General features: G+C 40.4%; 1 protein-coding gene across 1 annotated transcript in view; it reads left to right on the forward strand.

Moving 5' to 3' along the window:
- cdk17 (cyclin dependent kinase 17) overlaps nt 1–18,120 on the forward strand; it is a 69,323-nt gene that overhangs the window by 10,983 nt on the left and 40,220 nt on the right. Inside the window, exon 2 of the mRNA XM_054740047.2 lies at nt 15,087–15,231. Within this exon, the coding sequence (XP_054596022.1) occupies nt 15,105–15,231 (127 nt within the window). The 5' untranslated portion in view covers nt 15,087–15,104. The remainder of the gene's footprint in view (nt 1–15,086; nt 15,232–18,120) is intronic.

Genomic DNA, 18,120 nt, shown 5'->3' on the forward strand with positions numbered 1-18,120 from the left:
GTTAACTCCGGTTGTAGCTAGGTTGCTACCTTCGTTAGCTTAGCTCCCACCTCCGCATTAGCTTTGGGTTAGCTTCAGGTTAGCTTGTAGCTAGTTCGACCGGGTGTCGTCAGTTGATCCCAGCCTTACAGCCCCACCCTCAGCTCCACCTCTCTTCCCTTTTGTGGAATTGTCTGGGCTTGGCGGAACCTGTGACATGGTCAAATTGGCGGTGGTGGCCACCTCCCATTTGGCCTCAAAAACGTGTTATTGGAGCCTATGGAAACCCATTGTCTAATATTTATATGTCGATGGTTACCACATGAAGAAAATTTAAAGCTAAGAACTTGATAAAGGAATGCATATCATTTGCTGCCTTTCATACCAGAGTTTAAACAGAGATTATCTTGTGATCAGAAATGATGAAGTCATAGCCATCTTGTCACATCTCAAAAATGGCAATGTGCCCAATCTGACACAGTATTTTAGCTATTTGAGTGTTTGAATAAATCTCAGCTGCAAACATATGAAACTGCTGCTCATCAACAAATGAGTTGTTGTCAGTTTAGTTTGCTAAGGTCAATTAACTTTGGTGACCGTTTTTATCTGGTGGAAATTCTGTCTTTACAGTCTGAGTTTGAATCATTCAATTGTCGATGAGAAATGTTATCAATATTCAGCAGATGCTGAAGGTTTCTGCAAATATGTTTCACAGTGTGTAGAGTTAGGAGAACACACACACACGACAAAAACATTTAAAGGTGTGGTTCACAGAAAAAACATTTTAAAATAATTATTTCTGATTACAACCAGTCACTCTTGAGTTTAAAATGCAGGCTGAACATGATAGCAGTTTCCTACTCCCATCTCTTGCATTAGTTTCTGATAGAAAATAGGCAATGAAATGCTAGGATTTGAAACGCCTGACAGATCTACATCACAGTGTCACTTAATATTCATGGACTCACTAGAGCTGTACCGAAGCGTCAATGGCGTCGACAGCTCGATTCTAAAAATTTGTCGACGTCAGATCCGGTAGTCGACGCACCGCGCCCACTTGTTGCATCCCCAGGAGTTTGTAAATAGAGGAGGAATCGGCCTGTTTTCCCTCTTGTTCGCCCTCTTCTCCGCCTTCACTAACATCTCCGCCAAATACCGAAGACCCGGAACAATGTCCGTCCGCTACTAGATTCCTTTCCTGTTTTGCCCGCCTTCGTCTCCCGGCAACGGACAACAACTTCCGGGGTCAAATGTGCTGCTTCGTCTCTACCGCAGATGTAGAAAATCACCGGTAGAGTTTCTTCTTTCATAAAGGAGCTTCTTTCAGACATTAGGAGAGCTGTTTTTGTGGTAGCAGTCTCTCCTCCGTGCTGGTCTGTTTGCTGCTGGGTATTTTTGGTTTATTTAAACTTGGTAACTTGAACTTAACGTTGGTAAAGCTACTTTTAGCATTTTCACTAACAGCTTCTTGCGTTTGGATAAGCTGTTATGTTTTGGTTTAGAGTTAATCTTTTTTGTCATGTAGATCCCCCTTTTATTACATTTAGAGTGTTGTGGGTTTTCAGTTTAGTTTAAAATATCACCTTGAGTTTGATTTAACCACCCAGTTTAGAGTTTGGACCTTTGGAGATCCTTATTTTGGTCCAGAACCGTGTAATCTTTGCCCATTGGGACATCCCTAGTTATTTGTACTTTTGTTTTAATTCCCCACAGGCAGAATTAATTTTATTATTCCCAACATGTGGATGGAAAGATTTATGTTTTTTTTTTTTTGTTTTTGTAAATAAACCTGATCATCATTTTAACTTTTAAATCCCGTGTTTATGTCCCTTCCTTTTTGCACACAAGCCAAACTCCCCAGGAAGGTTCGTAACACCACTCGCCTCACGCACATAAGTGACCAAAACAAAGCAGTATGGAGACACTCCATCTCCAACCACCTCTCAGGCAGCAGCCTGCACTCCCAAGTTCTACATGTCACCAGAACATAACCAACTGCAACACAAACAAATAAAAGCAGTGTTACACAAAATGGAAGGCCTGTAGTGTTTATTCTCTTACAGTACCAATTTATCAATTTTTTTGAGGAATTTATTTGAGATTTTCTGGTTTTTATTAAATGTACAATAGAAAAATAATCGTTAGATTAATTGTCTAAATAGTTATTAGAATAGTCGACTATTAGATAAAATAATCGTCAGAATAATTGTTTTAAAAATAATCGTTTACCCCAGCTCTAGGACTCATACATGACTCACAATGGGGAAGGCTGTTTTTTTTTTTTTTTTTTCTGTTCCAGGAAACATCAGAAAACATCTTCACAACATTGCAGAACTACTTCAGGCTTGTTATTTGTGGAGATTACACATGAATAGCCCTTTTTTCAAGACGCACCGTGCCGGCAAATCGGCATACTATTACTGCAACAATGTGTCTTATAAACACACCATACTGGCATGATGTCGCACGAATTTTGTGGCATTCGTTTTGGCTCGCATTAATAATATTGCTGTAATTGTCTGTCTCATAAATAGCGATTGCAACAGGGAGGTGTCATGATCACGTAGGGAGTTACTGCTGAGCTCCGGCCGGCTACTGCATTGAAAATAAAAGTAAAAACGGGCCGTAAGTCTGGCTTTTTGAACAAAATCAGCTGAGTTTGCAAACTGGAGCAATGTAGAGCTCTATGAGCTTCTCTCTTTTAGAGCTGTATGTCAGATAACCAGAGACTGCACAGGGACTGTGGAGGACAGATAGCTTAAGGAGCGGCTTGTTAAAAAAAATGTAACAATCGCGGCTTCAGTTGCAATAAAAAGCAAGCTATGTCCAAGATAAACGTAAGTCCGCGGCAGTGTAGAGACCGCCTCCGTACCCCCTTTATGCTATCACCTAATCTTTAAAAAAAAAAAAAGGACACAAATGCACCACATTATCACCACGGTCTGACCACTTTTGACCTAAGGCTCCCTGATGCCGCCATGGCATTGTATTGTAAAAACTACTAACGTTGCAGAGCAAATGGAGTCAGTAGTAGAGTCACATTACTGTTATCCAATCAGAGGTGAGATGCCCAAATATCAGGAAATAAGATTCCAAATCATGGCATCTGAAGCTATTTTCTCCTCCAGGCGACATGTACTCCCTGAAACAGGCACAACTGAGCTATATTTCCCTAGAGTATGATTTACAAGGCATTCATTCCTATTAGAGATCACTGCAAATGTATTGATTAAACTAGGAATGCACTGAAATGAAAATTCTTGGCCGAAACTCTCCCCAAAAAATTAGTAACCCAAGGCTGTGAACCAAAACACCGAAAGAAATTATTGTGTTAATAATAGAATAGAATAGGATAAAATAAAATAGAATAGAACTGAATATACTTTATTGATCCCACAGTGGGGAAATTTGCTTGTTACAGCAGTGCCAACACTTAAAAGTATAATTTGAAGAAAAAATAAAAACACAGGTACATGTATACACATAGGCAGTAGTCTAGAATTGTAACCTTTGACCACTAAAAGCCACGAATAAATAAAGAAAAAACTTGGGTTCCAACACTGTGCAGCATACTGCAAGAGACACAGACATATGTAAATCCAGTATTGGACGAGTATTGAACACATACTCAGTATTGCATTGGTGTTATTGTGTTACAGGATAGTGCCAGTACAGCTTGTACTGTATGAGGTGGAGGTGGCTTTGGCCCTTCTTATACAGAGCATCTGTGTTGTTGGACCAGTTCCGTTTGCTGTTGAGGTGAACACCCAGGATGTTTACTAGTGAGTGTGGAAGAATGTTTCTCTGGAAGTCAGTCACCATTTCCTTTGTCTTACTGGTCTTCAAGTGAAGGTGGTTATGCTCACACCAGTCCACAAAATCCATGATAACTGACCTGTACTCCTGGCCATTCCCCTCAGACACACAGCCGACAATTGCCAAGTCATCAGAGAACTTCTAGAGGTGACAGCTGCTAGCGTTGTAGGTGAAGTCTAAGGTGTAGAACAGGGGTGTCAATCTCAAATTCACACGGGGCCGAAATGAAAATCTGGGACGAAGTCGCGGGCCAAACTTAATATTTTTTGAAAAAGTGACGGCAAATTTGCACATTTTCTTTATCAACATATATGCAATTTTGAAACTTTTAATTTGGAAACAAACTTATTTTTGCGTATACACTGAATGTGGAATAACCAAATTACACACGAGCAAGTCAGTTTTAAAAAAAACACATCAGTGGTATTCATTACTTGTGGTATATTCAGCATTTTTAAAATGTATTCAGGATTTGTTTTCTTGTTGTTTGTTCATTTTTCTTATTTTTTATTCTCCTTTTTTCTCCTGTAATAAGTGTCATCGCTGCTGTGACATTTAGCTTTCCCCACTGAGGAACAATAAAGGGATTTTCTATTCTGTTCATCTTTCCAGTTCCTGTTTTACTGTAGGTTAAATCTTTTCTCACAGGTCAACAACAAAATAAAAATATAATTTTATCTTAAATGAAAATGCAACATCTCACCTGTTAACTTTCGTGTTTTGGAGCAGAAAAAAAGCATAAAACCAAAACATTTAAAGCTCAGTTTGATCCACTGATTTACTGTGATGCTCCCCTGTTCCAACCAGATACCTGCATCATGGGGTTGATCTGAGCTGAGGAGGAGACTCCTGTTTTGTTCATCTTCATCATAATAATGACAACATTAGATGACAACAGGTGCTCACATAGGTTTGTGCTGCTGAACATGGAGAGCGTCTGAGCAGCTTGACCACGTCGTGTGTCGGGGAGGAAAAATAAAAACTACAGCAGCCACAGAGTCATGTTGATTTGAGCGTGTTGCTGCTCACTGAAGTTATATCAGCTCTGTCTGGAAGTTAGTTGGAAAACTTTCTCTTTCAGTCATGAACACATTACTGAGCAGTTAAAATCACCGTTTCTGGGCTTCAACATCGGCAAATAGCTGAGTAAACTCGGTGTTGAGTGAGAGGAGTGTTTAGTTTGTCCGAGACAGCGGAGCTGCAGACATCGGCAGCAGACGCTGGAAAAAACACAAAGGAGGGGGCGCTTCGGCTCCGCGCTGAGGCCGCAAAGCATCATGCGAGTTGTAGTCTTTGCAGTAAAATTGGCCAGCTGGTCAGTTTTAATGCATTTATGATATTTATCTCGCGGGCCACATAAAAATGCTCCGGGCATGTGTCTGACCTGTGGTGTAGAAGGTGAAGAGAAAGGGTGAGAGCACCATACCCTGTGGAGCTCCAGTACTGCACACAACCACCTCAGATGCACAGTTGTGCAGCCTCACGCACTATGGCCTGTTGCTGAGGTAGTTGATGAGCTATGCAGTCGGATGTTTGTCCACTCCCGCACCCCTCATCTTCTGCTGCAGTGGACATAGCTGGATTGTGTGGAAGGAACTTGAAAAGTCAAATAACATGATTCTCACAGTGTTTATTTTGCATCTCGAGGTGAGTCAGAGCCTGGTGCTGCAGGTAGATGAGCACGTCCTCCACCCCCATGTTTTGTTTATAAGCAAATTGCAGTGGGTCTAATTCCGGGGTCACCACTGAACGTAGAAGCCTAAGCCTTCCCTCATCCCAGCTACTTGGGCCATCTCCTCTGGGGGAATCCTAAGGCGTTCCCTGGCCAGCCGAGAGACATAGTCCCTCCAGTGTGTTCTGAGTCTTCTCCCAGTTGGAATTGCCCAGGGAGGCGTCCAGGAGGCATCCTAACCAGATGCCTGACCCACCTCAACTGGCTCCTTTCGACGTGGAGGACCAGCGGGTGCTACTCCGAGCCTCTCCCGGATGACTGAGCTTCCCACTATCTCTAAGGGAGAGCCCAGCCGCCCTGTGTAAAAAACTCATTTTGGCCGCTTGTATCTGCAATCTCGTTTTTTCGGTCACTACCCAAAGCTCGTGACCATAGGTGAGGGTTGAAACGTAGATGACCAGTAAATCTAGAGCTTTGCCTTCTAGCTCAGCTCTCACTTCACCACAACAGACCAGTACAGTGCCCACATCACTGCAGAAGTAGCACCTATCTGCCTGTCGATCTCATGCTCAATTTTTCCCCCACTCATGAAAAAGACCTCGAGATACTTAATCTCCACTTGAGGCAGGACCTCGTCCCTAACCTCGAGAAGGCATTCTACCCATTCTACCCTTTTCTGATTCAACACATATACACTATCCTTTTGAATCGGAAATGGATGGTGGACGTGTAGCTTAAATCTGAGCAACACATTTGGGTGTCTCTCTAAAAAATTTGGGAGTTTATAGAGTTTAAAAACTGCCCCCATGTTTGGAGACTCCCGACTGAGGAGGGGAGACGAGCGGAGCACACAGAGGACAAACATTATTGTATATTAGAGAGGAAAAACTTACAGGTCTGTTCATTGTTGAAAAAACTCTTTGGTAATAGCTGACTGATTCTGAAGTGTAATGTTCACCCTCTGATGAAGAGATCCAGTGAAGAAGAAAATGACACTGCAGCTGTGCGCAGCAACAGAAATTTAGTGCTTCATGAGAGTAAACACGCTTCACACATGTGATCCAAAGCTTATTTTACCGTGTTCATGTCATGATGGGTGTAGAAAGGACGGTAAAAACACCACTAATAGTGACAGTCCGACATAGCGGGAATGTAAAAGAAGGAAAAAATGCTGGCCAGATGCAGTAAATGTGAAACTGAAAGTATAAGTAAGTCACATAATCGATATGAATATTCCAGCATTTGTAATACAACAGCATTACTAAAGGGGGAAAACTTTACTTGTGAAATCAGTACAAATGTGTGGATTTTATAAAAAATAAAAAGAGTTAGTTGCCACATGAGAGGTGAAACAAAAACGAAGTTTAATGGGGTTCACCTGATGGCCTGTTTCAACCATGTTGTTACTGTGACTTAGGTGTTTTTTTAGGTGTCATTTTTGGCCGAAAATATTTAGTGGCCGAATTTTTGGTGCATCCCTAGATTAAATGAGTGAGCAACACCTTTAAGTTAGGGCTGAGCAACATGGCCTGAAATTAATATCACCATATATTGAGGATTTCACCTCGGTAACGATAAATGGACGATAACTACATGTATGCGCAGAAAGAAAGGTTGTCCACTAGATGTGGCTGTCACATGTATTACGTTGAGTGGTACAGCTTCTTAAAGGGACACAAACGTTGCCAACCTACACACATCTTTTCATTTTTTTGGGAAAAGATTATCTCGATAAGAGTCAGAAATATCGATAACGATAAATTTTCAATTTATTGCCCAGCCCTACTTTAAGTACACCTCTTGCCCTACACAGCAAGTGCTAAATAATTAAAACCACATTTTGCATTATAAATTAAATAAAAACATTTAAGGCAAAATGGTTGTATTTTCCTTATTAAATATAAATGAAAAATGTGTTTTATTAAAATGTCATAAAAAATGACTTATCTTTAAACTGCTAACTAATACAAAGCACTGCAATTATGAGCATTTAATGTTTACGTTTGTGTATTTTTATTTTTCTAGAAGATGCATTAATTTGTCAACAGAAATGAGTGGCTTAATTTGTTAGTAAAACCCCTGAAAATTTCAGTTTTTTATCTCTCACAATCATGATATCTACTAAACCTCATTCACTGAGCCTTGAGCTGTTCTACTCTTTATTTTCTACAGTAAGTAAATGTCTACAAGCTAATTATATCAGACAACAGAAAACAGAACCCTCTAAATAAAAGGAAATTAATGTCCGAGTTTGCGAGATGCTAACAGCAGATTAGATCTCAGTTGCTTCTGCACTGTCACACAGTACAGCACATTGCTAACCACATCCATTTGCCGCATAAACCTGCGCTAACATCTGTCACATTTAGCTTTCAGTCAGAACTGAGCTTCACGTCAGTATTTCAAACCAACTCGTGGGGGATTCGGATGTTTGTATGGAGAGAAACTTTTTTGTTTCAGTTTCACATTTCTAAAAATCTTACCGCTATAATCTTTCTGTTTTGTTTTTCTATATTTCTTTAGCATGTGTTTTCACTTGTTGTCTCCTGAGAAACTTCCTTTAAATTCTAGCTTCATAGACTTGTGAATGCTCACATAGGAGGTTATTTCTGCTCACCCTTCTGGGTCAGTCATGCTGAAGCTCCTTGTTTAGATTTTGCTCAACCAAAACAAAGGGTCTTTGAGAGGAGAGCGCCCACTGCACCGGGCAGCAGCACTGATGCTCTGTTTGTGCGTGTTCTTCACACAAACACTTACTTGTGACTGTACTCAGTGAGGTTCAGCTGAAATCAGAGCTAGAAGGCCAGTGACATTCCTAATGATGTAAAAGTACGTTTGACTTGTTCATCAGAATCATCAGCTTTAACTTTTTTTTTATTTAAAAATATATACAATTTGGTTTCTGGTTGTTTTATGTTAGAGCTGGAAAAATGCTGGTTTATTGATTATGCTGTCCATAGTTAGATCCATAGATGGTAGTTGTCAGAGTTAATTTGCCCACAAGGCTTCAGGAAAGTGAGACTCTTTAATGTTCTTTGAAGTCCTTCGTAATGGTGTATGATGTTGGTGTACATCATAAAGAACAGACAGTGCTTTGATTGTAACGTATACCACCTATAGAAGATAGACTCCTGTGTGTGTGTGTGATCTCTAGATGACAGGGTTCATGTGAACCCGAGGCAATATTATTCTCAGCTCTTCTCAGATCTAAGGTTTTACTGTCTTATTTTGCTAATTTTTTTGTTACTTTTATTGTATAGAATGGATTTTCTTGGTGTAGGCTGTGAACAGGCTGTGAGGGCGGGAGGAACCTGTCATGGGGTTATGTTTAGAGATCAAGATTACTTGGCAATTGAATTATTACACAATTTGCAAATGAAACAAATGTTGTGATTGTAGTACGGAGCTTCAACGTTGCAGAGAAAAATAAATGTTAATTGAATTTAAAGGCTGCAGGATTATTCTGGATGCTATAGGTCCAGCAGCAGTCTAGTCAAAAGAAGAGGAATTGTGTATTTCTGCATTTGAAGTGTACACAGGATACTTTTGCCATTCTATGTTATATATGTATATATGTATGTATATATATATATATATATATATATATATATATATATATATATACACATATGTATATATATATATACATATACATATGTGTGTATATATACATATGTGTGTATATATACATATGTGTGTATATATATATATATATATATATATATATATATATATATATATATATATATATATATGTATATGTATGTATGTATGTATGTACAGTATATATATATGTATATGTATGTATATGTGTATATATATATATGTATATGTATGTATGTATATATATATATATATATATATATATATATATATATGAATATGTATATATATATATACATGTATGTACATATGTATATGTATATCCTGTGGAATCTGTATCAGAACACACATTTTTATCTGTAGGATTTGAAAAGCCTGACAGATCTAGGTCACACTGTCAGTTAACATTCATGGACTCACCTACCCTGACTAGTGACAGGGAAGGCTATTGTTAGTTTAGAGTCCAGGAAACAGCAGAGAATATCTTGACGAGTAGAAGCTAACTGTTAGCATTAGCAACTCTGCAACACAGCAGAACTCCCCCAGGTCTGTGTTTTTTGTGGAGATAAAACATCAACCTTTCAAAACAGAGTCTGCCCTCAACTCGCATTTGAAGTAGCAACACGAAACATTGCATGCGGATTTAGCAGTGTGTGAAATTTAGGACACACAACTTGTAGCAGTTGGTCAACGGACAATTATGTGTTTATTTTTCTTATGTCTCTGCCCTCAGCAGTTCCTACCATTTGCTGACAGTAAAACATAACTAATATGACCTTGAATTAGTATTTATTAACCAGTAGTTAATAAAAAAATGTTTTTTTTCATACTTACTGTTGCTGGCTTTGTTCTCTGTTGAGTAATATCAATTGATCATGCCTCGCATACATTCCACAGTATGAAATAGGAAAGCTATGCATGATTTGTGCTGATATCGTATTAGATTTATATCCGTATCGGTCAACACTGAAGGCTGCAATATCGTATTGGAAGTGATAAAGGTGTATCAGGACATCCCTAACTAAAGGTAACCTCACTTTTAAGCAGGAAAACTATTCCATGTAAAAAGCATTATGGTTGATGCATAACTGAGACACCGATTTAGAAAGTATTTTTAATATCTGAGATCATTTCTCCATCTGGCTCTGTCCTGTTCCTGTTCTCCTGGGTTCTTCTCCCAAAAATCTATTTTAAACTGGTTGTGATTCTCAAATGAGTGTTTATTTTAAGCAAAAGCTTTAACAACATTTAACTTTTGTTTTTTCCCTGTGTTGCTAGCCATGTGTCAACTCTGCCTCTGTTCATTGTTCCTGCTCTGATTCTGTCAGATTCCTGAGCCCACACAGAACTATTTAAAGACCAACTAGAGTTCGACATAAGACCACACACACCATCAAATAGCCTCTTGTTTAGCTGCATTTACTCTTTTATTAGGAATGGAGCTTAAAACAAAAGTCATGGGTATTTAGCAGAAAAAGGAAATCTGCTGACATAGATTTTTTTGATCTACAGGAAGATGCTTCTTTTCACCTATTTTTGACAGAATTTGATTAAAATTCATTACATTGATGCTACACTCCGTTTAGGAGACCAGGCTCCTGACAGTTCGAGAAACGTGTAATTATTTTACGTTTGCAACTGTTTATGCCACCATGTTTAATGGAATTTTGCCATTTACATTTTTTAAATGCCCATCTTAAGTTGTTTAATAACTAATCCATTTCTGTCCGTGAAACATTTGCATAGTATCTTGCAATTTTGTGATTCTAGTCTCCAGTGACAGCAGCCCAGTGAGAACTGGCTCAGGTAATCTCAACACCCAAGTGTAACAATATGGCCAAGTTTAAGCTAACAAATGTTTTTAGAACTAGAGATGTCACATTCCGATATCAATATTGGAAGTAATTCGACATCGGCCCAAAACACTGTATCGGATTATATCGGACTGCATCAAAAATCTCTGATATAAGCAGTCTGTTAAGGTTCCCATTTTTGCAACCAATGGTTTAAAAAAATTGTAATTTATTGGCTCTTGTTCTCCGATTGATTAATATCACTTGATCAAGCCTTTCATACATTCCACACTACGAAATAGGTAAAAGTATGCATGATTTGTTGTGATATCGTATCGAGTTGATAAAGGTATCAGTCAGTACTGAAGGCTGCAATATTGGTGTCATATCGTAAGTGATTTAGAATACAGCAGGATGAATTTGAATTTTTCACCGCTTGGTGTAAAACAAATTGCAATTATCAGTGCCCCAGCAAACCCCTCTTTTATGACCAACAGACATTGTACAGCACTCACTCTTGACTGACCTCCCGCTAGCGTTCCGTGTCATAAACACATAGATGTGTAGCTGATGAAAGTGAGTGTAATGCCATCTCGGTAAGCCTCCCTCTTTCAGCACTACTGTACTTGCTCACCCTCACTCTGGTGATTTCATGGCTCTTAACCAAACACAAAGACACAATTATGGCTGTGCTCACTGAAAAAAACTCACATTTTCTCCCGTTTTACTTCCCTCCCCAATCTTCCATCCTTTCACACTCTTCCTCCTCCCACACACATTCACACTTTCACCCACATCTTGCATCTTGGGGATAAATGTAAAGCCACATTTTCCATTTACCTCATTCATTTCTATTTTTGGAAGGGGGGTTGAGGAACAAAGAGGGGGAAAACAAGAAGAGCAGAGAGTATGAAAATAGAAGAAGACATAGACGAAGGATGGAGGAGTAGACAGTTTGTGTTATAATTAGCAGAGTAATTAGGTCTGGTCCTCAGAAGGCCCCTCCCACCTGCTAGTCTTTGAAGTTCCATCCTACAGACTAACCCCAGTGCACTTGAGGCATCCAGAGCAATGGGGGATGTCAGGAATGTGGGTCGAAGTGTGTGTGTGTGTGTGTGTTTGTGTGAATATCTGGAGATGCTTATGATGAAACGGAGAGAGAAAAGATAGGGATGTCAGCTCAGTGTCTGTTTGCTGCCAGTTTGCTCATGAACCCCTTGGATTTAGGGTATTTCTGAATTTTTCAACACACACACACACACACACACACACACACACACACACACACACACACACACACACACACACACACACACACACACACACACACACACACACACACACACACACACACAAGTCACATGAGTTTCTTTGTTTTGGTTTGCTGCAAAGATAATTCCCAGCTCTCTTACACTTCTCTGTTAGGGGAGACAAAGACTGACTGACTGTGTGCATGCATGTGTGTTTGCGTGTGTGTGTGCCTGTGTGTGTGTGTGTGTGTGTGTGTGTGTGTGTGTGTGTGCGCACAAGGGAATGAATGTGTTTTGTGTTTGATTTCCAATGCTGTCATCTTGCTTGAGTGTTGCAACCTTTACCATGGTATTTTCACTTTTTTTAGGTGGTCTTTGCTCGTCCCTCTCCATTGTTGGATGGATTAGATGCTTTTAGTCATTTACTGCACACGTTTTTATCAGATCTGCATGTTGAAGGGGCCAATAGGACCATGGTGACAAACAGTAGGTACGGAAAGTATTCTGATCCCCGTCAGTTTTTCACTCTGTTATATTGCAGCCGTTTGCTAAATTCAATTGAATGAAATTTTTCCTCATTAATGTACACACAACACCCTATATTGACAGGAAAACACAGAATTTGAGAAATTCTGCAGATTTATTAAAAAAGAAAAACTGAAAAATTACATGGTCCTAAGAATTCAGACCCTTTGCTGTGACACTCATATTTAAACCTGGCCATGGTTACAAAAACATCTCTGGTGCAGTTAAGGTTCCTAAGAGCACAGTGGTCTCCATAAGCCTTAAATGGAAGAAGGTTGGGATGACCAGAACCCTTCCTAGAGCAGGCCTTCTGGCCAAACTGAGCTACTGAGGGAGAAGAGCCTTGGTGAGAGAGGTAAGGAAGAACCCAAAGATCACTGTGGCTGAGCTCCAGAGATCCAGTCAGGAGATGGGAGACAGTTGTAGAAAATCAACCATCACTGCAGTCCTCCCACCAGTCAGGGCTTTATGGCAGAGTGGCCCATTAGAAGCTACTCCTCAGTGCATGACATATGAAAAGCCCACATGGAGTTTGCTAGAAAACATCTGGAGGACCCCAAGATGGTGAGAAATAAGATTTTCTAATGAGACCAAGATAGAACTTTTTGGTCCTTATTCTAAGCGGTATGCGTGGAGAAAACCAGTCACTGCTCATCACTTGTCCAATACAGTCCCCACAGTGAAGCATGGTGGTGGCAGCATCATGCTGTGGGGGTGTTTTTTCAGCTGCAGGGACAGGACGACTGGTTGCTATCAAAGAAACAATGGATGCGGTCTAGTACAGGGATGTCCTGGATAAGAACCTTTTCCAGAGTGCTCAGGACCTGAGACTGGGCCGAAGGTTTACCTTCCAACATGACAATGACCCTAAGCACACACCTAAAATAACGAAGGAGTGGCTTCAAGGCAACTCTGTGGCTGCTCTTGAATGGCCCAGCCAGAGGCCTGACTTAAACCCAACTGAGCATCTCTGGAGAGACCTAAAAATGGCTGTCCACCTACATTCACCATCCAACCTGAGAAAACTGGAGAGGATCTGCTAGGAGGAATGGCAGAAGATCCCCAAATCCAGGTGTAAGAAACTTGTTGCATCTTTAACAAGAAGACTCATGGTTGTATTATTTCAATGTTTGTGTGGGATTCTGTAAGGGGGATCAGAAAATTCAGAAGAACTGGAGACAGAAATCAAGGATAGCAGACAGAACCTGACTCTTACCCCTACTTTACACTGGAAGCATCAATGGCACGGAACAGCAGTGGAACGTCACAACTTCAAATAGAATTCATTGTAGTTTATGGGGGTGATTCAAACCACGTGGAAAATTTAGGATTGAGTTCAATTTTTTTATTTTCGCATATTTTGGTTCGAGGCAGTCAGCTAATGCTTCACAATGCCAAAATGTTGTAATTTCATTAACTTACCAGAGGATAAAATCTCTGAAACACAGAGAAGGAACAGCGTTCAATGGTGGATCTATTGGTGTTTGGAACTATCCGAAGCTTCATGGCCAACGTTACTTCCACATTCCATTCTTTCTATTGAAACCTATGGGAGTGTCCGAACTCTCTCTCAAAGGTTCTGGCATTACCTAGTTCTGGCTTCCTCTAAAAGTGAGTTGTGTGTGGGTTCTGTGATGGTGTGTGTGTGTGCTGATGACTCTGATTTATGAAGAGATTTTTGTTGTGCTGTGTCATTGATGGTAAATTTTTAGGGATGTGTGTGCATGTACAGGTGGTGTCTCACAAGAGCAAGAGGAGGATGGCAATAGCAGGGGTTATGTGCTGAGGGTCAAGTGGGATGGGCGGGAAGTATCTGCTGCTTCTTCCTCACTGCATTTCCTCAAATCCCCACTAATGTTCCCCTACCGCACACGGGTGAAATATTTGCACACTTGCAAAAACACGGGGTGACACAATGAAACAGGCTTAAGGCAGATTGAGCAAGGTGTTTCCTGTGACCTGGACGACTGCTACATCAACACAAATACTCGTCTGGAGCAGCAGCGACATGCAATCCAGAGGTGTGTGTGTGTGTGTGTGTGTGTGTGTGTGTGTGTGTGTGTGTGTGTGTGTGTGTGTGTCTGCAAAGTGATTTGACTTTCTCCACCTTCAATTAAAGCTAGTCAATTTCTCCCCGATTAGAGGTGTGAATCTGTGTGTTGGTGGAAAGCAGCTGTGTGGAAGTCTGTGGTACTCATTCTTTATTAATGCTGTGTTCATGCTTTATTCAGTTACTGTTAAGGCATTTTCATAATAATGAATATTGGATTAAAAGCAGTGATACGTTATTCATGAGTGTACATATTCTGCGCCGGTGCCCCCCCCCCCCCCCCCCCCAATGTGGTGCTCACACAACCACAGCCGCTTAAACACCCTTGAATCTTGTATTTGTTCACTTGTTCATCAGAGCTCTCCCACCAAACTGTGTTTCTGTGTGCGTCCCCTCAGGCCGTGCACTGCCCCGCTATGGAGAAGATGAAGAGGATAAAGAGGCGTCTGTCGTTAACACTCCGCCCCAGTCTGACCATCGACGAGTCACTGTCTGAACTAGCTGAGCAGATGACCATAGAGGATGGCGGCACCAAGGATAATGGTGAGGGTTCAACAAAAACTGGTATTTCCATCTTAAATCAGGGGAGGGATGAGACACACACACATTTTATCCTGCCCTCTCAAACCTTCTATTGATTTCAGGATTTTTGGTATTTTTTATTGACAACATGACTACATGTGAAAGTAAAACCTGATGTTTCTGGTTCTTAACATAAAAAAGCTGCAGGCTCATGAAACACAGTGAAATATCTATAAGTAAAAAAACAGTTAAAAATGGATGTTAAGTTGTTCAGAGATAACAATCTTTGCAGCAAACCAAAACTTGAAACAGAGATGAAACATTTTTACTGAACAATGAGATTCTGTTTGATTTTGTCAGACTTTAATTAAAACTGTAAATGTCTAATATCAATCCTGATTTTGGCTCCTTACAAACACAAATGCTAAACTATAAACAAAACAATGAAATTATTTTGTTCCAGTATGCTTTTACTTTATGTTTTTTAAAGCATGCTTTTATTAAATTCTTGACTCCTGAGTGACATCCACTTCTGCCCCTCCTGAAGGCTAAGTTCATGAGTGTCTTCTTTAGAGGAATCATGGAATAAATCTTGACATTTGTCAATATCTGGATTAGATCAAACCAAATCAGAGATTTTGCTAACTCTAAACAAGGACATACACAAAGCAAGAAACTGATAATCGTCCGCTAAAGCCTCCTGCAACCTCCATGTGTCTCTGATTTTGATTATGGTGTCTGCCACAGCACAGAGGTGCACATCCCTAGTACGGTCCCACACCTGCATTCCAGTGTTTTTGTTTTAGAATGTTCTGGAAAGATAAAATCAGTCTCTGATGGAAATACATTCAATTAAATTGAATTCAAGTTTATTTATGTAGCACCAAATCACGACAAGTCATCTCAAGGCACTTCATATAATAAACATTCCAATACAGATCAGTTCATTAAGCCAATCAGTAAAAGTTTCCTATATAAGGAACCCAGCAGGTTGCATCAAGTGACTGACTAGTGTCAGTGACTTTACAGCAATCCTCATACTAAGCAAGCATTTAGCGACAGTGGAGAGGAAAACTCCCTTGTAACAGGAAGAAACCTGCAGAGGATCCTGGCTCAGTATAAGCAGCCATCCACCACGACTCACTGGGGATCGAGAAGACGGAGCAGACTCACGCACACACCAACACCAACCCACACACATCCACACAACATATATACCAAGTAGTGTTTCTATGCTTACATTGTGATTTATTAGTAAATATTCTATTTGGTGAGAAATACACTTTATTGTATTTATCCTAATGAATCTACAATTAAATGGGTAAACTAGTAGTTGCACATTCAGTGTCAAAGAAAGTAAAATGTTATTATCAGGAGAGGGAGAATGTTTAAATGGTTGGCAGCAGTGTTCAAGCTGATGGCCCCCTCCATGAGGCAACCACAGCTCAGCAGAACACTATTGTGTTTGTCTACAGGTGGTTCAGAATGCCTGTGCTCGGCTTCTGACCAAGTCCTCCAAACACACCCACATCCCGCTTCTCCTTCAGCTTCACTGGCTGCCAGTCAACTTCAGGGTTAATTTCTTAATCCTGGTTCTGGTCTATAGGGCCTTACATGGACAAGCACCATCTTACATTGGTGATCTTCTTAGTCCCTACACCCCCAGCAGGTCCCTGAGGTCCAGTGATCAAAGCCTACTGGTTGTGCAGCACCAGGCTAAAGACCAAACGTGACAGATCATCTGCTGCTGTGGCCCCCAGACTCTGGAACTCTCTCCCCCTGAGCCTGAGATCAGTGGACTCAGTGGTCTCCTTTAAAAAGCAGCTGAAAACTCACCTGTTCAGGCTGGTTTTGGTGTGACCTTCATCACCCTCTCCTTGTTCTGCTCTCCCTACCTATTCCACCTTCCTCAGGATCCACTGATTTCCCTCTTTCCTTTTCACACTCTCTCTTTCTTTACATTTTTAATCACAATTGTCTATTTTTTGCTCATTTTGAATATATTTTTAATCATTTTCTAAATTCTTTTTTATATTTGAAATTTTTTGTTTTTGTGAAGCTCCTCGTGATTTTTATCTTGAGAGGCACTATAGAAAAGATCCTTTCTTCTCCTTCTTCTTCTTCTTCTTCTTGTTCTTGTTCTTCTCTTTCTTCTTTTTCTTCTTCTTTTTCTTCATTGTAGCTTGTTCAGGGGAGAAAAACAGAGAAAAAATAAAGGTAACAGCTGAAATAGATGGACAAATAATACAGTTAAAGAGCAAATTGTAGAAGAAAGTAGTAGAGTGCAGATAGTGGTCAGTATGTCCTCCAGCAGTCTAAGCCTATAGCAGCATAACTACAGAGATAACTGTGGATAACCTAGCCTTTTAGATGGAAGCATGTTGGAGGCAGGACAAGGGAGAGCCGTCTTTATTGACTGTATTCTCCACCTCCCTCTACTCCTCCACTTTTCCAGATCTGGGCTAACATTAGATTTTATAGCCTGGCTTGTCAGACTCGACTTCTGTTTAATTCTGCACAGAGAAAGAGTCTGGTAACTCACAGGCAGACAGGCACTTGAGGGGCGGGACCAGTGGCGGCTCCAGAATTTTTTTTTTTTGCAGGTGCTATGAAGGAGCTAGTCTTTTTATTGAGGGTGCAATGAAGGAAGTGGTCATGCGTACCTATTGTTCTCTAAAACACCTTCAACACTAGCAGATACACATGCCTGCACAAAACCTCAACAACACCTGAAACAGTCATTAATATACATCATAAACATATGAACAATCGCTGACTTTTCCATGAAATCATAAACACATACAGCCACACAGAAAACCATCTATAGTGTTGCAAGGTTAGCTAACGTTAGTGTTAGCATTTCCAGCGGCAAAACCCTCGACTACTGCGGCAGTTGAGGGTTGACTCTCT

Source organism: Nothobranchius furzeri, chromosome 1, assembly GCF_043380555.1.
Source record: "Nothobranchius furzeri strain GRZ-AD chromosome 1, NfurGRZ-RIMD1, whole genome shotgun sequence".
In the NCBI taxonomy this organism is placed as follows: Eukaryota; Metazoa; Chordata; class Actinopteri; order Cyprinodontiformes; family Nothobranchiidae; genus Nothobranchius; species Nothobranchius furzeri.